Genomic DNA, 24,217 nt, shown 5'->3' with positions numbered 1-24,217 from the left:
TTCTGCACAGTTTGCAACAAGTGTAACAAGGAGCTCGAAGGCATGCCCATTTTCACATGCATCTATGTCCTCAAGCCTCGGTAGAGAGTTGAGCGTCAGTTGCCGAACGACATTCCTTTGGTTGGGCCCATGGAGAAATTGTGTGCAGGCACTTTCTGTCACATGCTTTGTAACTACAACCTAAGTGTACATAACTATTGCAGTCACAAAGGCAGAGGAAAACTTGAGTCCATCTCGGTCCAGTTGTGCGATTAAGGAATGGGTGTCTTCTTTCATTTCTGTCTCACTTCCGGTAACAAACAAGTGTCCTCGGCAACTTTCACACTTTAAAACTTTCATTGTAGCATGGACACAATACCCCCCAACATAACCAATAACTGGCCCTCGTTCTCTGAGTGCATCAAGGTCAACGTCTACAACTTGAACACCAAAGGAGGTTCCTACATCTCTGACACTGTCTCTTCGATGTTTCTGAGGTCATCAGTGCTCATCTTTGGCGGGGCATTTTGAAGGCGAATCCTGCCCTCTGTCTCACAAAGCTGTCGAACCGATATGTGGTACTGTCCAAAACGACTCTCGAGAGGATCCGTTTGATATTTCCCTAGTAGGACGCACTTAAAATGAAGTTCATTTACGCAGTACTTTGCCAATGCCAGTAAGGATTGAGCAGATAGCCTTAGGGCACTCAATGTGTCCTGGGTAAGCACCCCAGTGTCATGCCCATAAAGTTCCCAGACAACAAGCCAGGTAATGAAACCATTCTGAAAAGCTACTTTTGGGTCATCTGTACTGCAATACATGGGTTTTTCGCAAACAGTACGATGATTAAGCCTTTATTTGGCGTTTTTACGTTGACAATATACCACCAGCGAAGAATGATTTTGATGAAATCTGCTGCTGCTGCCGCATGTTGAAAATCAGCTTCACCACTGCGAGCTGCCAGGGCTGTGGCTACGCGCGGATTAAAAACCTGCTGTACCAGCTTCATATTTTGCCGTTCCAAGTTGCTCGGATTAAGTGCCTTGGATATCAAGCCATACCCAGACATTATCAGTAGAGATGACTCCTTATTATGCAAATCTCTCAAGTTCTTAAAGAGGCAGTCATTTTGCATTTAGGATGAACATCATTGTTTGAAAGCTCAAAGCTTGGAAAGAAAAAGCAAGTCCCCGAATTTTTCTGATTCAGCCAATAGTTTCTGATACACTTCAAAAGATGTACAACCTCTACCACATAAAATAATGGCCGATCTGGATCTGCCGGATGTGAATAAACATGACGACGCGTTGGCTTTGGCAGAAACATCTTCATTACCTTTCTGTTTGGAGAGTTATTGTCACAAACAACGGCTATGCCCCTGTACCCAATCTCTTCTAAGCGTATAATCACTTTCTTCAGTATGGCATGATGTTCGTCGCCCTGTATGGTTTTTACCGGAAGAATGTGTGCTACCTCCTTGAATGAGCTCAGCAGACTTTGTATCATAAACATGTGTACAGATGTGGCTGCCTCGCTGGAATTCACTGCAGCACCACATATGCTGCCCCCCTTATAATCAAAACAAGGCTTGATATGAATTTCGTCAAGCATCAACATCACTGTCTTTTCATATGGCTGCAGATGTGTAAATCTATGGGAAACATACTGAAGAAAAGTTGCATCACAAGAATGAATTTTTGGGCAAATTTGTACAGATGTGCACACTTTCCTAATAGTGCTCGGATGGGGCAAGGCTAGTGTACTTGTTATTCTCAGATACTTGTAGGCATGCGGCGATATTGTGTGGAGAATGCATGCAAACACCATTACCTGTGAGCTGTATACAATACGTTCTGCAGAGAGCAGTGTTAGCTGTTCCTTTAAAAATTTCACAGCCCCTTTCTTTTTCCTTAATGCTTGCTTCCAATTTATCTAGAAGGGAATTTACTGCAAGCGACAGGTGGCGAGAACTACAACGCTCGCCAGACTCGTCGGACAGCATGCACAAGTTGTTCAAAATTTCCAACAAGGAGCTTACTTTGCAAACCGAGTCTGGTAGAGGAGCGCTACCAAGATTCTTGGTCGCGGATCCTTGGTAGCAGGCTGAGACTTGGAGGTTTGTCGAACGCTCTCAATGACGCCTTCAACCAAGGTTCACGATCGTTGGTGATGTTCAAAAACATCGTACATTTTTCTTTATGAATCACAGTCCACTGCACTGACACTGAAGCCACTTGCAGGCGCGCCTTAAGTTCTTCGAGTGACAAAAATTGGTCTCTCTCCTGCTCCGCTTCATATGACGCCAGTGATCCTCTGACCACACGGGCGAGTTTGGAAGCTTCTAGTCGGCTCCTCTTAGCATCAGGTGCTTCTCTCTTGCTGTTGTCTGGTGCTGAAAGGTACGAATGGCAGTTGGGAAATACGGTAGGCGCCGATCCACGGCGCAACCGTGGTACTGGCAATCGAACTGTAAGAACATTTTCTGTTCTTGGATCCGCATACGATATCATCGTCTCGATGCATGAAGCGTCGAAATGATCGGCGCAGACCTGCATAAACGTACAAACGTTTCGTAAACATCTCAGAATCTACTTATTAAAATAGCCTAATGCTAGCCCCTTTGTCTATAAGCGTGTTTGCAGCAAAGAAATGTGGCCACAATCAATCTATCTGGGCTTCGGAAGTATCACAATAAACGTGCTGATTAAGTAAAAGCAACAAGGAGCACATAACAGTACCATAAACATTACTTACCTTAGTGTACGAAGTGGGCACGAAGTCTTTCCTTGGAATGGCGCGTAACCACTTCTTGAAAGTGTCGTCGTCTTTTGGGAAGCAAACACTTGTATCTTCCTGCCCGTATTGTAATTGCCGGTGCACCCCGGCACACAACACTTGTTCGGCATTTTGGTATCCACTGCACATCGCACACGGAAACAAAATTGCCGCAAAACAACGACGAGAGACGACAAACGCGACCACGCCGATGCAACCAACCGGCCCGCGCGGCGCAGGGAGCGTGAAAGAAAGAACAGCAGGGACTAAAACCATGTCGCTGGCGATGCGGCTTCTGCAAGTGTCCGCCTGCCGGATGTGACGTCAAAAAATTGGGCGCAGGCCTGAAAGCTGTTCAGAAGGTAATGGCCTAGCCGCTCTGTAAACATGGAAGCAATGTGAAAATTTGGCCTGTTTTATCGCTAAAATTTTGTCGCGCAGGCAAGTTCAGAAAAAAGCGAAAGCGTCGTGCGCCTTTAGTTTGCCGTGAACGTGGACATGCGTAGCGGTAACGGTGAATCGGTGGTGAAGCGGGAGGCCCCTCTTCGACGGGCGCCGCCATGTTGACCGACCGTAAAGGGGAGTAGGGGCGCTCGCTATATCGGCAAATTAGCGTTCGCCGTTTCCGTTAACCCAAGACACAAAGCGGACCTAGCGTTCTGCGCATGAGCACTTGGACGCCCAAAACTTCTTGGGGGCCCCCAAAGCTTGAGGCCCCCTATTCTAATACTCACTACTATCAACGTCCTGATTGCACTCGGTACTGTATAAAAATGTTACCTAGGCTTCAATAAACAATGGTGAACTTCTCTAGCGGATGCATTTTGCGGGGAAAATTTAAACGGTGATAGGATTAGATGTTTGATTGAGTAACAGGGGAAAAAACAATTGCGAAAAAGAGAGATAAATAGGAGGGGTTTCAGGCAGTTGCAATGGACACCTTTGGAATCGACCATCCAATGAGTAAAGCGCATTGCTTTGAGTTGGGCGAGGGAGATGTGGAGGACATTCTCAAGGCCTGCCGTTTTATGGTGATGTTCTGTATTTAAAGGAGAGCAGATGCTAAAGTTTAAGGTAGGGGGGTGTTTTTGCTCTACAATGATGCTTATGACAAAATTAACATGGACCTGCACGTGAAATTCGTGAGACCTCGATTGACAATTTCTAATTAAATTTCTTTTTCCTCTGAAGTCTGAGTTTCGGTTTTCACTGTCAGACTATGTTTGTGACGTCACAAGTGAGTGAGGATGCGATTACGTGATTCCTTCAAAAACTCAAACAATACTGCTTCTTTCTCGGTTTTATTCATTAAAACTCTTACGCTAATCTGCTCCAGAAGCTGCAATTGCAGCAAATGCACAAAGCGCTTTTGAATGACAGTTTTTGTATGCCTGGCTTGATCTGGTGCTCCCTATTTTTTTGTAAAAATAGAGGAAGCGCTCACTAACGCCTTACGCATCGATCACAGGCAAAAACTGAGATTGGTTTTAGAGGAAAGTAGATGGCGCTATATCTATCTCGCATCTCGATGGACACACTGAACCACGCCGTAAGGCAAGGGGTAAAGGAGGCAGTAAGAGAAGAAAGCAAGAAAGAGGTGCCCTAGTTGAGGGATCCGGAATAATTTCGGCCACCTAGGGTTCTTTAACGTGAACTGACATTGCACAGGACACACGTGGTCCATGTTATTTTAGCAAAAACACATTAAGGTAGTATCTGTTCTTTTGATCCATAAACTAGACATTCAATATCGCCAGCTCGATCAGCTGTATCTCGTACATTTCTACAAACCCATCGTTATTGTTCGTCTAAATTAGTGTTGGGATAGGGTGGCCTCGGCTGTAGCAGTGTAAGGCTTCTTTCCATCAATCAGAGAAGCTTCATTCTCATCCAGCGGCTCCGCCTTGCAGATAATTACGATCTCTAAAGCAGTTTTTGTTTGTTTTCGGCGGCGTTCCAAAGCGTCACACCCCCAGAAGCCGCCACTTGGCACACGAGCAAGTGCTAGACGAAGTGGTAGGAGTACGGGGAGCAACATGAGGAATGTTTAATTTTGCAGTGAGGCCTGAGAGCAATCCGGAGGGGATGTGTCGAGGCACGTGTTGCTTCTTTCCCAGGAGAAACGGGAATAACGGATCGCAACGACACCAGTCTGGGGACTACAGGTTCGAGCAGCGACCAGCTCCTCGACGAAGGCGCGTCTTTCCTGTCGAACGTGGTGCGGGCGAGCGCCGGTGGCGTGGGGCAGCCGCCCGACGTGGAGGCCAACGTCGACCGCCAGCTGCGGTCATCATTGCTTCTGACGGTCAGTTACACGCATCGCTGTTAACCGCTAGGAGAGGCAGAAAGTTGTACCGAAAGACATCCGCTTCCGGACGCTGCCAGTAGCCGCGTGTGCATAAATGCTACAGCAGTCAACCCCTTTTTGAAGGAAAGAGCACGTTTTGATAAGGAAAGGCGGGACCCGTCTTCTATTCATTTCCTCACTTTTCCTCAAAATGTGGTCTAGCGTCGACCTCTGCCGCATTCATGTACCGCGGCCTGTGCGGAAGTGTTCCCGAGGTGGCAGGCGAATACGCGCCGCTTGACGGTATTTTTGGGCCATCTGGCGGCGACCTCAGGGCGGTCGGCGCACGCGCGTTAGTGCCCCGCGGAAGCTGACAACGGTATCGGATCGCAGGGCGCGCTATCGTATAACTCTGGTACATTGTGAGAGGCACTGATGTTAACTGCGCGTGTCTGATGCCGACGCATGGCGTCAGATAAAGCCAGGCGTAGGGCGGGAAGAGTGTATCTTATTCATTTTCATTCAGATATAGACGGCCGGCGATGGCCGACGTGGGTGCGAGTTAGCCGAGCAGCTTCGTTTTGAGCAAGAAAAGACGGGCCAAACAATGAGGTTTACGGTGGAAATGGAAAATTACGATTTTGTTACCCCGTATGGTGCCGGGGCGTCAAAATGTGAATTCGAAAACAAATTATTCTCGAACTGTGTTCCATCCTACGGAAAGAGGAAGGCATGACGACTCTTAAACTCTGCCCATGAGTTCTTTACCGGAGGCATGTTGTGTGGCTCGTCATGCATCGCCAGCGTTTCAACTCTTCTTTCAAACCTCCAGTCCTCACACCTCCTATGGATGGGACTTGCACGGATGTTTTAATGTCTAATATATTACTCGCCTGATTTACTCAATACCTTTTACTAGTGTGGCACAGTCGTGAGCAATTTGAGAAGGGACAAACTTTTCTTGCGAAATGGCAAATTTTCTCGTTATTCCTCCACGACATTTGGGGGGACTTTTAGATATTATGTTCCAAAAGGAAAAGTAATTAGAAAGGATGCAGAAACTCTGCTCCCAAAGCATAATTATGAAGTAATCAACAAATGACTGCTCGAACTTCGTTCCCTCTCATATTGCTCATGATTGTACGTGACCTCTACGGCCTACCTTTAGGCCCCCAACAGATCCCCAAGTAAAGGAACAAATGTGAAAAACAGAATTGACATCTCAGCTAGTTGGTTTTTCATTTTTCAAAAATTATATAAAGCGCACTTAGGACAACAGACAAGGAAGACCAAGTCTGTTGTCCTAAGTGCGCTTTTATAGTTTTCAAAAAATGTGAAAAACAGTTAGTTTCCGCAGCTTCCACCATTTGCCAGGTAGCGGTACTGAACATTAGCAATTACCGCGTGAGTTTTGAATGTTTGGTTCGCGCCACCATTTTTCTGTTGTCACATCTCGTGGGTGTGAGTGGAGGAAGCGTTTTACCAGTAATATTTTGCAGTATTAGCAGAGTAGGCGATTACCATCAACCGGTTCGAGCAGTGCAGTTCTCTCACAGTTACAAGTAAAAAATAGCTGTGGTTGGCTCTGGTTAAAGCTGTGGTGACGCGATAGCTACATCTTGCCGAGTGGAATTCGCTCATTCGAATTGCAAAGTCAGTATTTCACCACTCCGTTTGGCTGGGCGCTCCTTCTTTATCTTCGCCCCACTTGACGCGGCACTTGCGCACAGCTGTTGCAGCTCGGTTTCGCCAGCGCACCGCGCCGCCGGCAGCAGCAGCTGCTCCGCACCACGTGACCAACCACGTGGCTGATCACGTGACCAACCACATGACCAGGGGTGGCTCCGGTGGCCACGCTGAAGGCTAGAAGAGGTGGCGTAGTATAGCTATCGCTACAAAATACTCTTTCACTTATGTAGTGGCCACTAAAGACGCTTGACATTTGACGCCAGTGGGGAGAAGTCCAGAAAAATTGGCTCTCATGTCCCCACTCCCACGAGGATGGCATGGCCCCAAAGAGAAGGACATCGGGAGCAGTCGTTTTCCAATCCACATTATTGTGAACGAGGGAATTTTCGCTAACGACATGCTGCAGTGCCACTCCCTCGCGGAAAGACCAAAACGAACCTCTCAGTAGAATATCTGCGGAGTTGCTTGGTAGATAACAGGCTTATATGCTGTCAAGATGAAATAATTGCAGGACATGCGATACCAGTTACCTGCCGGTTTGAGGAAATTTTAGCCTGTGGTCTATTTTCAGCACCTCTATGACCAGAATAAATAACTTTGAATTGATTGTAATGCACTTCCCACATATATCCGATGGCCCCTTAGGGTAACCGAGTGGATTCCAAGAGAAGGCAAGCATAGCAGGGAACGGCAGAGAGTTAGGTGGGCGGATGAGATAGGTAGTCTGAGGGTGTATGGTTTTCCGCAGCTGACGCAACAGAGAACGTGTGTGAAATTCCTCGGTTCTGCAATAGACTTAGCTGGGATAACGATAGATGATCTAACACTTCGGCGACAAAGTTTCTTTGAGCCGGCCGGGCTTGAGACGAGGCCGTTTTGAAAAGGCATCCCCGCATCGCTATAAGTAAGTAAGTACGCTTTGAGATCCTTCCGAAGTGCAAACGTCCGGCTATACAGAAAAGCTATGGACCTTTCTCAGAAACCTCGTAGTTAAAGAAAAAATTGTCCTGGTATTGGGTTCGAAACCGGGGCCACCGCTTCGCCGGAGCAGTCGCTCTGTCAACTGAGCTGACCCGGGGTGGCTAGCATATGGTAGAGCGATAGCGAACTGATCAATAACTCGAAGTGAGAACAGTGTTGTTGAGATGTTTAGGGGAATACCCCATGGATTCCCGCTTTGTGTTATTGATCAGTTCCGTCTCGCCCTACCGTATGCTAGCTGTATCGCTTAGCTCAGTTGCCAGAGCGACTGCTCCGGTGAAGCAGGTTCTAACCCCGGACTGGGATGATCTTTTTTAAACTGCAAAGCTTCCTAGGAAGCTGTATGACTGTCCTTTTCAGCCGCACATCTGCGATTGGGTGGATGCCAATGTGTAATTACTCACCTATTACACTCCTTTCCACTTTAGGAGATTCCATTAATAAGGGTACGACTTTGTTTTGTAAAAAATTACACTTTGAGATTTCGCGATCGTCTGATAGATAATTTTCTTATCTTTCCGAAAATATATTGCACTTGGGAATTCACTATTACAAAAATAATTTTTTTGTCCTTTTTCTAAGTCATCTAGACCTCAAAATATGCATGCACCTCAATGTGCATTTCATATATTTGCAAAAATTCAATGCCCTGAAGTTTTTTATCAGAAACACGAGTTTTGGTATCAGTTTCCAATTTGGCCGTGTGCTTAGTACACATCTTTTTCTCGGGCATAAGCAAAGAAAATTTTTCACAGATATTAATTAACGGTATTTACATAACTGGAACCAGAATCAATAGCCTAGTTGCATTCCTATTTTTAAGACTGAAAATATTCATATGTGGCAATTTTATTGCATCCACAAACATAATAAAAATTAATCGTTCTTGTTGGAAGCGCATAATTTCAGTTTCACTTGTGTAAAGCGTTGGTTGCTACTTTCATACAAAAACTCTATCACTCTGAGATTTCAAGAACAATGTCAATTAGTAGAAACGTAATAAAAATAAAAAATACCAAACAAAATTTAAAACCAGATTTGAGCTGTACTGCAAGCTGCGTCTATCTTTAAAACTCATTGGAAATTTTATAGGCATAGTGTTCATTAAAACTGTTGTACAGTCAACTTTTGAAAAAACATTGTCAGTCTCGCCACAAGTTAAAAAATTTGACCCGCATCGCTATATGTCGTTGCAGATGTCTCCATTAAGCGGACATGCCAGATATGCAATCACATTGTCGGCAACTCTGTTGTCCGAACCGTCATTCGTCGACGACCCCTCGTTGCCGGAGCTTGACTACGCCACCGTGGGGGTCCAAATCATGCGCCTCTGGTTATACGCTGAACTGCGCGAAAATGCGGCGCTGAGCGAGGACCTCAGGAACCGTTCCCTGCAGTGTCCGTCCAGCAACGGTAAGTTGCTGCATCCTGCTTTACTGAAAGAAAGCACCGGAAATGCACTGAGCTCTCGTAGTCAATTTAATGAGGACAATGCATGTGTTAGTGTAGTTCTAGAAAGAATTCTATATCCGATTAGTTAAACTTGGTTACACTGGACGCAGTCCTAAGACAGGCAGGGTATCTCTGCATCTCCTTTTTGTGACATGTGTTTTCGAAAATGGGTTTAAATGTGAGGAAGACTAGGTAGATAAGACTGGTCATACAGGGCTATCTCTTACACAAAGCCCAGAAAAGCTGGACAAAAGCTTCTAGTGTGCAAGGCTGCCACCACGTGCAGACTGGCGCTGAACACTCATATTCACCGGGCGATTTTGAATGATCGGCACACCCCGCTGATTTTTATGGCTGTGTGAACTTGTTTGTATCAGCGCGGGAAACATTTTATATGTCAGATTTTGCAGCTGCAGGAGAGCGTCTGCCATAATAATCAACTCCCCGCATCTTTCGGGGCTCTCTAGTTGTTTTAAACAATTGCAAGTTTAAACATCGTTTAGAAGAGCTTTTTGTTGGACTAGATGGTGCATGTTGCAACAAAAGAACTATACCGCAACCAAGACGAGCACAAGAAAGGACCACACAGGACTAGTGCTAGTCCTGTATGTTCTTGTGTTTGTCTTGGTTGTGCTACAGTTCTTTTGCTACAAGTTTAAAATAATCCCTTTTAGATAAGCGATGTGCGACACTGGCGGCCGGCAGATTACGTTAGTTGCTAGCGTCCAGGAATTATTGCAATAGCTGTAGCGGGGAAAAAGTGAGTAAAATCAAGCAGTCGCCTTTTTTAGGAGCTTTCGGATATTCTGTAAAGACTGTGCGTGAAATGGACGAAATGCATGAGAGAAATATTCTCAGGGAAGGATACACGCTCCACCGTAGAGAAGCGCTTGAACGAGTCACCGTAGTCGTCTGCAATTGAGCATTGATTCTTGCTGCAAAGAGAACAATTGCAGTTATTGCTGAACGCTCCTGCTACTCCTCCTTCCTGGTGCTAGCAGCGCCCGAATGCGTGACTAGGTGCCTGTAACGGGATTTGTGGTATTCATGCAGCGGCACGTGAAAAAGTGGTAGGATGGTTCGCTTACTGAAGACATGTTTTCATTATAAGCTGCCTTGGAATGGTTATGCGTGGTTTGCTGTGCCGTCGTCGCCACCGAAGTAATGATATCAGCTGTAGCAATAGTATGTTAAGGGGTAAGGGCGATGAACTAGAGACAGCCTCTCTTATCGCATCGTAATACTGAAAGGAATCTTAGGAAATCAATCTCATACGAACCTTGCTGAGCCGTTGTGCTGCAGGGCCATGATGGAGGCCAATGGTCGATGACGCTGCGAGTTCATCAATCCGGAGGGAAGGAGGGGAAGTTGCCGAATACCGCAGAGACTCCCGCGCACTTTTTATCTCGTCCCTTCCCGAGAAGCCACGAAACAACCATCGTCCGCATGTACCCATGGTGGTCTCCTTGCATCTGCAGTGACGTCATCCGCAGATATCGCTGATGTCGCTGTAGAGTGGGCCCTGCGTACGGCCCTGACGGCTTCCAGGGTGTCGCGCCGGCAGCGACGCCAAATGCAGACTTTATCCCCTCCGGTGTCAACGCGAGGAGGAGGGGACAGAGAAGACAACAAGGACGGGGCGTGGTTGTTTCGCGATCGTGTCTTCTTCTGGCGGTTCTGCCACTCGCTGTGCGGGGACCCACGGATCGCCGGCCTGTGCGACCTCGTCTTGCCCCGTGTTCCAGGATTCCCGACAGCCTTCGGTTGCCGCCCACACGTGGGCGCGCGCTGTCGCGCCGAGCACCGCATTCTTTATTATTGAGAGACGATTTTCGCTTGCACTCTGTTAATTGTAACTTCTTAGTCTTTTGTTCGGTAATAAACGATACGAGACCACACATTGTTAGTATGCATTAGATTGTGTTGCTTTAACGCCTGCTCACTAATTGTGGCGACAGGTCCGCTATCACTAAAGCTGTCCTACTACGACTGGTTAGAACTATGGTCTTGCTAGTCACCTTGAACACATTGGAACTACTCTACCATATATGCGGGCCTATGTGCTGGCGTCTATGCTAAGTACACAAATACACACACAGCATGCCATATACGCTAGTATATCTAAAATCTAAAACAATTAAAGAGAAGGTGGTAGGGTTTTAACGTAGTTAAATCGAGTAGACAGGCAAAACGGTGGGTTTAGACTCGCTGGCTCATCGTTTTGCTTTGCAGGGTCGTCGGCAGGTCTGGCGACGGTATTAGCTTGATGTTAGTGTTATAGTAGTATAGTATAGTATATGCAGAGCCCACGAGGTGTTGCAATTTAACACGAGGAGTGAGCGGTTACGGCGATAGCCTTGTCCTGTCGTGCAGTGGCTTGAGAAGCTGATCTGTTCGCGCCGCCGCGGGTTCGACATCAAGTCGAGGCAATATTTGTGTTATTTATTGATTTATTCCAGGGCAGCCTTCAGAACGGCTTTTGCAGCTTTGGTCGTGAAGTAAAGCTTTCGTGCTAAAACTTTAGGGGTCAGGCTATGAGCTACGCCGTAGTGAAGGGCATCGGTTAATTTCGACAACCTGAGGTTTTGTAACGTGAACGCACAGCACACGGGCCTCCAGCATTTCGTCTCCATCGAAATGCGACCGCCGCGGCAAGAATCGAACGCATGTCCTTCGGGTCAGCAGCTGAGCACTGTAACCGCCGAGCCGACGCGACGGCTTCGGTTACTCATGCATAAGAACCGCTAGTTAAGATCTGACAGCGTGACCCGCGCCGAAAATGGCTGCGGTCCGTCCCTACTCCGGTCCGCTATAGGCTAAGAGGCATGCAGTTGCGCAGGTTTGGCGGCAAGCTTTCTGAGCTGTGTACCGCTTCATCGGGATAAGAAAAAAATTGTCATTTGTGCTAGAAGCTCGAGAGAAGACCAGTGGAATCGATGAGCGCAGCATGGCATCGCGTCGTTTCTCGATATTTGGACGAGGCTTGAACTGTAGCGAACCGATGTGTGTTGCCCCACCAGAACGCACGGTTCTCTGTTTTAAGGCCGGTGACGGGAGGGAGGAGGAGGAGGAGGGGGGGGGGGAGTTTGGCGGAATCGGATCATGGTAGTGAATGGCGCTGTGGCCAATCTCTCTACTGTCTCGGTCCACTCCGCATTAGTCCCGCGAGATTTCCATTTAACTTCCGTAGCCTCGCAAACAGCTCGGAGTGTCCGCGAGAAAGGGCAACTCTGGGTTCGCGTGCAAGATTCTTTCCGCCTTTTTGTTAAAAACGTCTCGTCAATCATTTTTACGTTGTGCGCGGAAGGTTTTTGGCGGGGTCTACGTTCGCGATGAAGACCGCGGCCGCTCGCGTGCTTCTGGCGTTTGCGTCTTCACTTCAACCGAGCACCGTTTTGCGGACGTGATACCTAACCGAGACTCAGTGGCATAGCCACAGTGCACATTTTAACATCCGGGTTGGTTATAAATCGGAACAATTGCGTGGAGCTGCTGCGTTTAACTACGTCATTCGTTTCAGTTTTGCAGCATGGTGGCCCCGGCGCGTCGCCATTCGTTTTAAAAAATGAAGCGCTTTGCATAGCGCAAGATTCCGGCAGAATTAGCGGAGATTATGCTTCAACCAGCACTGTCACTGACCAAGGCTGGCTTGACTCACAAGGAGGTGAAGGCGACTGAGTGTGATTAATTTCCTCCCATTAAAGAAGGCACAAATATTCGAGAAAACATGATTGAACTCGCTGAGAAAACTGAAAAATGGGACAGGTTTTTTTACATGAGGCAGATTTAAAAGAGCCTTAAGTTTTGTTAACAGAAGTGGAGAGCTGCACATCAGCGCATTTCAGCTACCCTGCTCGAGGGAATATGCGAGGTTCGTGCAGATCTTAATCTTAATGTTGTAACATATCTTTACATCAAAGTAAGAATGTTCAAAAACTGCTTGATAACCTAGAAGATTAGGAGGCTATGCAGCCCAGAGTGCTTCTAAATCGTCTTATTGCTACAAAGCGCAAGTTGGACTTTTTACTGCTCCAGACTGCTCCTAAATTGAGATTCATCGGCTGCAAAGTGATTCAAATTGGACATTTTTGTGCTCCAAATATTGATCAAAATTTCATTTTACCAGCAGTGTGACTGGTAATGTAGAGAATCACGTATTCCGTGTGAATGGGCGTGTAGGCGAAGTCATACGTGGAGAGATCGATTAAAGCTACCTCGTCACATCCTTCAAGCGGAGATTAAGCATTGCGTCGATTTTCGTTGTTAATTTTCTGTTTCTCTCCAGTTATCATGACAAAGTGAATTTTAGTCACTTCTTTCACAAGGAATTGACTTGAAATTCACCCTGAGCCGAATACTACTGGTTTCATGCAACGCTAAAGCACTCTCCGCTTACATAAGAACATGAAAAGCTTCCAGCGTAAGTCTTGATCTTTATATGTGCGATTCTGCCGAAAGTATTCGCAATGTCAAATAGTCGCTCACACCCGTATTTTGCAATACGGGACACCAAATTGACTGACCTATCCCCTTGCATTGTTTTTCTCTAGTTAAGGGCCTCGTGGAAGCCACGCTCACCGTCACCACAGATGCGGAGGCAGAAAACGATAGCCGCATCCGCATTGGTTGGCAAAATTTTTGACAGTTAAGAAAAAGACCGGAGTGCGTATAAATGTCCCCGACAAAAGACGGCTGTCTGGCACGTTTCTCGCTGTGCAGACGCTGCACTACGTCGCTGAAGCTCCTGGCGCACATTATGCAAGCAGCTCGTCACCCGTCGTGCCTAAAGAACTGGTTGCAACATAAGAGGGTGGTTTTATTGCGACTATCATATATAAAATGTGCAGGTAGGTTAGAAATACGGCTTAAATAAAAAGTGTTACGATATTTAAACGGAAGATGTTAGAAGGTGCACATTATGTTGATCTAAACAAAGTAATTTTTTTATCTTGTCTTGACCGAATGAGTATTCAGTTTCAAGCATGCACTAAAGTCAGAAGTTGGGCAAATTAGTAGATAACGATCAATAATGAGCCGAAACAAGACGACGACAAAGGAAGAAAACATACGGGTCTCACTTTGGACCACATGTATTGGAGGGGTGAATTTGTTTAAGTTAGATAGGTAAAAGGAATCTTGGTCCCCCCCCCCCCCCATCTTTAAACAGGGCTGGTGACATGTCACCTAGCCATTAATTGTTGGCGTGCTCAGTTTCTGCGGATTAACTGCCAATTTTCTTCCCAATTCTAAATGACTCTGTTGAGCTTCTCCAACAATCCTCTATAGTCGTCTCTTGTTTCTACTTTTCAATAATTGGGCATGTCCTGGCTATTCCGAAACTCTAGTGCATCGTGGATTCCTGCGGCGTCGTCGTGCACTGAGGGTTGGATTGTTTTGCACTCGATACTGGATGAGAATATGTTCTATCGTCTCCCTGTCTTGCATGCAGCAAGAGCAAACGTCATAAATGGCGTGAAATTTTTTCCCCTCACACTTCGTCCTCAAGCATCCAGTCCAGGTCTCGAAACGTAAACCATTCCCTTTGAAATTATCAAAAAGGGTTTACCTTTTATTGTTAGATTTAGCCATCGCATGGAGCTCCAACATCTGCTTACCCAGAATTCCCTTTTGCCAGGGAGTGCTTTCTGTGGATCCTAATTTCTTTTTCAAGGCTGTCCAACGATTGGTTTCTTCGCTTTGACGTTTGTATTTATTAGCAAGCCATCTAGTTCTTTGCCTCCATGTAGTGCCTATGCTGCATCGGTATAAGCACCTGAAAATTTTCACCACGAATAGCTTCTGATTCATAAGCCTCAACCGTTCTTCATACTGCACCTTACTTTTTGCCTCACGCGCTTCGATTGTTGACCAGCCCATACAGCTTAACTGCTTCATTAGTAGTTGTAGTGTTCCCATATGTTAGCCTCCAAAAGCAAGCCTACCGACTGTCCCCTGCTTTACTTCAAGTGAATTGTTTTTGGCAGATCCCAATCACCCCACAGCGTCCGCTAACGTGAAGCCTGGTACGATTGCACCTTTCAATATTGACAGAACTTCACATTTATGATATTCGCAGTGTTTGCGATTCTTCATGACAACCTTTTTTTTTTTCTATATAATTTCCTCCCTTATGTCTCTCATATAGTCTCTGCCATTATCTATCCAGATACCACTTAAGATACCTGAACGCCCTCACTATAGGTAACTCTAAGTTTTGTAGCGTGATTGTACCAGGCTCATCATTTTAAACCATGACTCCCGATATTTCAGCGCTAAATCTCAGTCCTAGAGCATTCGCATCTGTTAAGAAAATGTATGCCAAGTCTTGAAGGTCAAGACTTGAAGGCCGAAAGCTGACATAGGACTGGCAAAGCTGGTACACGAGCGGGTAATTTGAGAGACGTCAAAGAGGCGTTTGCCTTGCAGTGGGTGTACTGAGGCTATTGATGATGATGAAGGGGACATGAAGACGACATCAGTCGTACCTTACAACTATCTTGAATCAATAAAACACCCAGCTGTCCAGTTTTCTTGCTCCAATATTGCTACCACACTAGCGCATCTAAAAGAAAAATCGGAATCTAACCTTCCCGCTCTCATTTCTCGCCTTGAAGATGAAACATTGTCTGCTCTAAATATTTAATATTTAAAGGTACTCAGCTTTGAATGATGACAAAAAAAAATTATCTTGGTGCCATGTCGTTCTGTTCTGTTTGTCCCTTATTTTCCTTTTTTTGTTCTCTGCTTCACTTGTAAAAATAGCCTAGTAGCTCAGTTTTCCACTCTTATTATGCAGCTCACTCATTCTTTCCTCCCACCGGACTTCGCAATGTGTCAGCCACAGCATTTATCCATCCCATGGGCATACTGCTGCACGCCTCTTTTCGTTTTTTATCCAGAATGTGAAAGGCTGGAACAAACTGAAGCCGTATTTCACAACGACCCAATATTTCAAGAATGCATTCGGAAGAACCATTCGCTATATCTAACGCCATTCCTCACGTAATTCTCACACCCGGGGTATGTTGAAGCGTATTCCGAAGTAAATAAATTAATATTGCGCTACTTCGTTTTTTCGCAGTGGAAAGCGAACGCTTCAAAGAGAATTTTGTCTTGGCGATGATACCAAACAAAGCTTAAGCCGATTTCACCTGAGGAAGCTCTCAGGAGAAATGGAAGAATGTAAGACCGTCGGATATTGTGGCTGCGACGGTCTTATTTCACGAGGCGGTTGATCTTCACATCACTTTGTTGACTTGGTACCTCCGACGAGATATTAGGCACGATCTTGCGGCGCTGTGCCACATCACGCAGCAGTCTTCCGCCTTTTCCACCACATTCAAAAGCCCGCCTCCTGCAAGATTTCAGTCGACCAAGGAAGGAAGCACGTAAAGCCAGAGCAGAGTGAGTGCCACTGCTCCAGAGCTGCTACAGCTCATGCCCTTCTTTGCGCTTTCAGATTTCAAAGAGACCGCCCAGCTGTGGCTTTCATGGACAAGATATATGAAGAACCCTCTAGTGTAATGATATTCCAGGCATTTCAGACGTTTTTTCCCCCATTTCGTGAATTCAGACTTTTCTTACATATTTCGGCCGGCTTCTTCCACGCACATGCTGTTTGGTGTTCTCCAACATTTTGGCATATTTTTACTTTTCCATGGTTACTTAACTTCATCGTTTTACACAAGAAAATATATGAGGTCGACGATTTTAGACTAACATCCCTACCTACCAAGAAATGAGTAATCGTTTGAAATTATTGTAGATACTTCACTTTGGACGAAGATAGAAACACTGGCGTGGCCAAAAAACCAATTGGGAAAGGATGTGTTACTGCATGTTTTTTAGGTGTCGCTATAGTGCTGTTCTATTTTGTTCTTCGTATTTCTTGCGTGACGTCCTCCCTTCCCCCCTCCTGTGTAAGGCCCACATGGGCCTTTTAGTTAAATAAACAGAAATAAACGAAAAAATGATCAAGCGAAGCCGGGGTAATGTAATTACATCTGTGTAATTCTCGTCACAAGGGCTAAGGTAATCTCTTTATGCCGACATTTCATTCTGCCGCGGTCAGTGCGGTACAGGCAATGCAAAGCATCACATATATTGTTCACGCAGCTGAGAGCTCCTTTCTTATAATTTGTTTTTTAATTACTTCACTTACCTTCCTGGCCTGAAAGCATTACACAAATGATTGGTAAGTAAACGAAAACTGCATAATTATACATAAATAGGCTAACAACCAGCAGAACATGCAGTAGTATTGAGATTGTCACGGCAGCGCACAGAGAAAATGCATTATTTTAGAAAAATAGGGTAACATACGCCAGAAATGGCACTGATGGAGGGAGGAAAGTCGTTCCAGTCTGCGCTCGTCTTGGGACTAAAAAATTCATGACACCTTTTTGTTCTAGAGAAATGAACACCAACTTTGGACATGTGATCGGAGCGAAGAAACGTATGAAGGGCTAGAAAAAAGATGATGTTTTAGCAGAAAACAACCACGCATGAGCTGTTAAACCCGCGCATTTTACAGACTCCTTTAATAGTGCGTTATGGTGAAACATTCTGCGGAGAAGACACAGTCGAAAACACCTACGGCGCGAAGACAGACTCGGTAAGGTAAGTGTGTGTTCCATGGAAGTAATACTCGCGTGACGGGAATATTTAGATAACATGAAACGTGCTTCTCTATTTTGAATGAGTATTAGTTTCTTATCAGTGTGACTTGATTGGGTTCCCAGACTGCGCATGCATATTTTAGTTTTGGCCCTAGTAATGTCTTGCACAGGGCCAGCTTTACCGGCAGAGGCGCAGTAGAGAAATTGCGGCGCAAGTATTCAAGAAACGTTATTAGTGACGTGTGCGATGCGTTGATGCCATCATAAGTTACGTGCGATATGAACAGTTAGGTATTGTGCTTACAGAATACCTACGTCGCCTCGAAGGCATTATCGCAGGGGACACAGTTTGAAAACAACGTGTTCTTTTCACAGAAAAACCAACAAGAACATTAAGCGAAGTAAACGTCAAAATAAAACAAAGCAGTCAGTGAACATTATTAATGGTAACAGAAAGCTTGAACAATATTAAGACAGGAGTAGATTCTCAGGAATACAGTCGACATTAAAAATCGCGATAATCAAACACTGAAACACACGCTTCCGGCAAAAAGTTCCAGTCTTTCACTGTTTGTGGAAAGAATGATTTAGAAAAACTTTTTGTATTACTATTGTATCCGCGCACCTTCTTAGAGTGGTCATGCCGATTCGAGACGTAAGTTGGCTCAAAAAGGTAGTTACGGCTATCAATTCCTTTTTGAGTATAGAACATGCGGTGGAAGAATTTAAGTCTCAAATTTCATCTTCTGATATTTGACAGTTCCCAACCCAGCAATATTTTTATCTCAGTGATACTTGGGAACGGGTTATAAGTATGGAATACGAAGCGTGCAGCCTGATTTTTGAGTTCTTCTATTGCTTCAATCAAGTATGCCTGATATCTCCAATCTGATTGAAGAAGATGAAGACAAAATTGGGCTGTCGCCGTGGGTTCCGGTTCGAGCAGCAGCAGGACAGTGACCATTTCCCACTCACTTTTGACATTGTGTGTCCGATGACTTCTATCGGCGGATTCAGTTGCACCCTAGTCGATTACAACAAGTTCATAAGTTCACTCAGTTCAGAACTACACTCTTTGCCGAATTTGTCTCAGGAGAGCAGGGTGTTAGGCTTATGCTCTATTTTAGATCGGGTACGGAGGCAATCAGAGTTTACAATGTGCGATAGCATAGGCACTTCTCAGAGCCCTTGGTGGAATGCAGAATGTTCAAAGGATTATAGGCGGCGCAAGGCAGCCTGGAACAAACTTATCCATAATCAATGTCCCCGGAATTGGATTGATTATAAGTTTCTTGCAGCTGCCTTCAAGCGCACAGTCGCTAGGGCAAAAGAAAAATATGATGAAGAGAATTATGACCAACTATCAAAATCTAATAACAGACAAGCCTTGTTTCGCTTTCTGAGGTCAAGAAACAGGCTGCCACCGCCTTACAACATTCCCTCTAATGTGCTGACTCCAGTAGAGCTTGCCAGGTCATTAGAAGAAATTGGCAAAGGCTTGGAACACCGTTTTTCGGCTGCGCTTTCTCGCCCACAACTGCTTGGGAATCACTATGATGATTTCCTTAATGTCTCGGTTTCTGAGCTCTCCCAGGTGATAAATCGGTTCCCTTCTGCAGCTCCTGGTCCTGACCGTGTCACCTCTGCGATGAATAAAATACTGTTCGACGAATCCCCCAATGCTATATTGGAGCTGGTAAATTACTCTATTAGAACCCCATGGATCCCGGATGTATGGCGTGTTTCCAAAATTATTCCGGTGCTTAAAAAGCCAGGCGAAGGGTTGGTCTTAGACAACATTCAACCAATTTTATTGACATCGAATCTGGTGAAATTGGTTGAACGCGTGCTGTATGGACGAATCATGCCCATTATTACTGAAAAGGGACTACTTAACCCCTGTCAGATTGGTTTCAAGCCTGGGTGCTCTATATGGTGTGCGCATACTGACCTCGAAAGCCGTGTCCGCCTAGCGCGTCGGCGTCGACAGTATGCTGCGCTGGTAACTCTAGACATCTCGAAAGCATATGACAGTGTCGAACATGGGCCTCTGATGTACAGACTACGTGCTCTGGGCTTGCCAAGTTATTTTGTGGAATGGGTGTCAGCTTTCCTGGCTGACAGAGAATTTTATTGTTGTCAACGCGGAGTTTCTACACGGAAATTTCATCAATCTAGAGGTGTGCCTCAAGGTGCAGTTCTATCCCCTGTTCTATTCAACCTCTTACTCAGTTCGATTCCGACTTCCCCTGACGTGACTACGTACGTGTATGCAGACGATATAGCTTTCTTTGCTGCTGCGAGTGATTTACATTCTGTGTATATGGTTTTACAGTCATATTTAAATTCCCTTGACCGATGGTTATCTGAATTATACTTAAGTCTTAATGTAAACAAGTGCGCTTTGCTACCTTTTCCGGTTACTCAACAGGTACACATTTCATTGTCTTATCGTCATCATGTCATTCCTCAGGTATGTTCCCTAAAGTATCTCGGGGTATCTTATGACTCCTCTCTCTCTTGGCGGTCACATATAGATCAGGTTGCTGCGAAAGGGATTCGGGCGGTAGGCCTTCTGCGAAGGATGAGTAGCCCTCGCTGCGGTATGCGCAGACATGCTCTGCTGCTGATTTATAAAATGTATATCCGGCCAATCTTGGAATTCGGTTGCGTTTTGTTTTCTGGAGCAGCTGCATACAAACTGCGCCCACTTCTGCTCTTCGAGCGAGAAGCTCTGCGCCTGTGTTTGGGTCTCCCTAAATACGTGGCAAACAATGTTTTGTATCTAGAAGCGCGGGTGCCGTCTCTTACTGCAAGGTTTCGCCTTTTGACAGTACAAACGTTTTTAAAGTTTTGCGACTCGGAGCAGCATGCATCCGAGTTGATTATCCTAGGGCAGCGAGCGGAGTTCTTGGGTGTCGGATGGTCTCGCCTTCAAACTCCTCAAATCTGTTTCGTTGAATCTTTGCTGGGCCCACTCAACGTGAGAATACCTGAAATTGTCCCGGTGCGGTCCATCCCTGCAAATGTGTCTATTATCTACGATGACATTTATCCACGTATTGCAAAATTGCTGCCTTTCTCATGGTTAAATGGTACGTTGCAGGATTATTTGTCGACCTTCAGCTCACATGTTGCAATTGCGACTGATGGCTCGGTGTGTGCAGAAAAGGCAGGTGTAGGTATTTACTCCCAGTCCCTTGACTGGTCTTTTTCTCTCCGTCTCCAAGATTTCACTCCTATCTATCTGGCTGAGTTTCTAGCAGTGGTTCTCGCTCTGCGCAAGGTACCAATTTCTTTATCAGCAGTAATAATAATTACAGACTCGTTATCTTTATGCACTTCCCTCTCGGCGTCCACTGAATCGCAGCTCTTTCGGATTCTAAAATTCCTGATCCCTCCACACATCACATCAATTCGATTTCTTTGGGTTCCTGGGCACAGGGGTCTTCTGTTAAATGAATCAGCTGATGCTTTAGCGAAGACAGCCCTGAGTGGACCGATTGTTGACCCGCTTCCAACAACTGCTTATATCACGGCGGCACGCTTTCTACGGTACACTGTAATGAACGAATTGGGCGCATCAGCGCTGACTTCCTTGGACGACTTCCAGCACCTACTGTTCCCATGGAGAAGCTCAGTCTGGCGATCGCGCAATCTTGAAGTTTCCTTCACGAGGCTTCATTGCCGAGTACCGCAACTAAATTTTTACCTATACAGGCCTGGTCTGGCGATCTCCCCATTGTGTCCGTATTGTGCGGAGCCGGAAACAATAGAGCACTTTCTTCTTTTTTGCCGTCGCTACTCATCGATTAGGAGGCGACTATTAGAAGTTCCAATACAGAATCTCAGTTTGCGCCTGTCTTCTGCGGTTGTTCTGTGTCTTGGCGCTTCTATGCTTGGCCATGCCAATGGGAATGTTTGCTCTGCCGTACAAAATTATCTACTAGAATCAAAACGTCTACCTTCGTGAGCTTTCGTCCTGCCGATCCCATTATCAGCTTCTGTATTTCGGTTTTTACAACCACTTATAGTAATCCCTACCCCTTCTTTGCCTAAATTTTAGTTTGCATGACCCCCCTAACCTCCTGCAACCACCTGGGCTACGAAAACTGTGCAATCCAGATTTTGGTAGGTCATCCCATGCTTGCCACATGCAAGAGGCCATTTAAATAGTCACCGTCTGGTTATGGCCAATCCCCCTAGTGGGTATGTGCCATTGTGTGAGGTCAACAACAACAACAACAACAACAACAACAGCAGCAGGAGTGGGTCGTGCTCGTGTGACGTGGCCCAGCAACCCAGGCTTCGGGGCAGCGGCTAAGTACCTGGCGGTGTTGCGCTAGCTTCCTAAATTCTCCTTCTTTTTGTCTGTGCCTGCTTGCTCCTGTTCTGGGGTGATCGAGCGCGGGACGAGAGCTTAATGTCTACTTCTCCCAACCAAGGGTTTTCCCCTTGGTCGGCATCTCTTCCTCAAGACCAGCTCGCAATTGATCTCTTTTTGCGCAGTGGTGTTTCGAGCATTCCTGTCGTTTTAGTGCCTTCCGATGGGGGCGCTATCCGACTGAGGCAGTGCAGGCGGCCCTTAGTCCACGTCGAAGCACTTTATGCACATTACCGATGTCCGGCAGTTCGGCAGGGGTGGTATTTTGTGCAGGTCGCCGGATAAACATTGTGTTTAAGACCTGCTAGAGTGTACGACCTTCGCCAACCACCCGGTGAGCGCATTCATTCCGCCTCATCAAGCATGTTCCAAGGGCTTGGTCCGAGGGGTCGACTCTCGATTGAGCCCTGCGGAAACGCTTGAGAACCTCTTGCCTGCAGGAGTGATTGCTGTCCATCGATGCAGCAGGATGGTTGACGGAGTAAAAATTCCTACGGAGTCCGTCATTGCCACATTTGCAGGAATATTTTGCCCGTCAGAGATTAAGGTGCGGCCATTGGTTTTTCGAGTAGATGCCTTTAACTCTCGGCCCTTTCAGTGTCGAAACTGCTGGCGATTTGGCCACAGCGACAAAGCCTGCAAATCGGCCTTAAGCTGTTGTGTCTGTGGGGAACGTAATTGCAGAGAGGAATGTCCTGAACAGCAAGAGAAATGTTGTTCGTGTAGCGGTGCTCACCCTGCTGATTCACCTGACTGTCCTGCACGAGCACAAGAAGTTCAGGTGCTCGAGGTTATAGACAAGCGCAGATGCACGCGGAGAGAGGCTTTTGCCGCAGCCAAGGAGAAAGCCTCAGGCTACACTAGTGTGGCCGCCAAATGCCCACCCATAATGGATTGCAGTTGGTTCCAGGCTATTACAGCTGCAGTTGAGAAAGCTGTGGCAAATGCAATGGATCGCATTATGGAAACCGTGTCCACGTGCATTTCGGAGGTCATAGCTGCTCGGATGACCAATCTTCTGCAGGCGTCCACCGCTCCGCTCTTGTTTTCTTTGGCTTCAGAAGCTACCTCTCCTTCTGTAGTAATTGATTCCGCTCCACAGGGCCAAAAACAATGTGAGCAACAAAAGACCTCTCAGGCCTCTCCTTCGACCAGCGTTATGGACGCATCCTCTATGGACTGTATGGATATGGAGTCTGATCTCTGCGCCCAGAAACGAAGTGGGTCTCCTCTAAATATTGCTGGCCCATCTTGCCCCCAGTCAATGACAAAGAAAAGTAAGGAAGTCAAAATGCTAAGACCAGGATTCTAGAAAAGGCAGTCGTGGCTGCGGCACTCCCGCCAAGATAGGGTTCTTAAGTGTACTACAGTGGAATTGTCGATCTATATTCTCAGCTTCAACAGATTTAAATTGCCTATGCAATCAGCTTCTACCAGATTTAGTTGCTTTACAGGAAACATGAATAACTTCAAATTTCAATTTTCATTTCAAGAATTACCGTCCGTTCCGACTTGACCGGTCATCACGAGGGGGAGGGTTGTTAGCGCTCATCTCTATAAAGTTTTGCCACAGGGCATGCATATCTTTCCAATATGCGGACAATGAATGTGAAATCTGTGCGGTCGACCTCAGCGTCCCAGGTCAACAGCCCTTTACGGTAACTAATGCATATTTCCCGTCTGGTGTGCGTGACACTCGGCCCCTTGACTCACTCATGTCTAGTAGCCGATCTCAGGTTCTATTACTTGGAGACTTCAATTCGCACCATGTGACGTGGGGGTTCAAAACAGACAGCTTTGGTTCTAGACTATTTGATTGGGCTTTTGACAACAACTTGATTTGCAACAATTCCGGATTGCCTACGTTTGTTCGGAGCCAATGCCGCTCTGCCTTGGATTTAACGTTGTCTTCCCCAGGAGTCTCTGTTATGTCTTGGGGGCCTGCTGACAATGCAACAAACAGTGATCATCTACCGATTAGTTTCAAGTTTGCGTGTAAATTAACTCTTCCTGAGCGACATCAGCGCACGTTAATAAATTACAGTTGCTTTG

The 24,217-nt window shown here is 46.1% G+C and overlaps 1 protein-coding gene and 1 pseudogene across 1 annotated transcript; one reads left to right on the top strand and one right to left on the bottom strand.

Annotated features, from left to right (window-relative positions):
- Positions 1 to 1,595: 1,595 nt before the first annotated feature.
- LOC144133983 (uncharacterized) lies at positions 1,596 to 2,885 on the bottom strand (annotated as a pseudogene).
- A 429-nt stretch (positions 2,886 to 3,314) lies between these two features.
- LOC144133982 (uncharacterized) lies at positions 3,315 to 10,985 on the top strand. The gene is made up of 4 exons (XM_077667015.1): positions 3,315 to 3,327; positions 4,872 to 5,059; positions 8,908 to 9,124; positions 10,642 to 10,985. The coding sequence occupies exons 1-4, from the start codon at positions 3,315 to 3,317 to the stop codon at positions 10,983 to 10,985; spliced, it is 762 nt and encodes a 253-aa protein (XP_077523141.1).
- Positions 10,986 to 24,217: the final 13,232 nt, after the last annotated feature.

This window comes from Amblyomma americanum, chromosome 5 (genome assembly GCF_052857255.1).
Source record: "Amblyomma americanum isolate KBUSLIRL-KWMA chromosome 5, ASM5285725v1, whole genome shotgun sequence".
Taxonomy (NCBI): domain Eukaryota; kingdom Metazoa; phylum Arthropoda; class Arachnida; order Ixodida; family Ixodidae; genus Amblyomma; species Amblyomma americanum.
The sequence above is the reverse complement of the archived record's forward strand: the minus strand, read 5'-3'. Positions and strand labels throughout refer to the sequence as shown.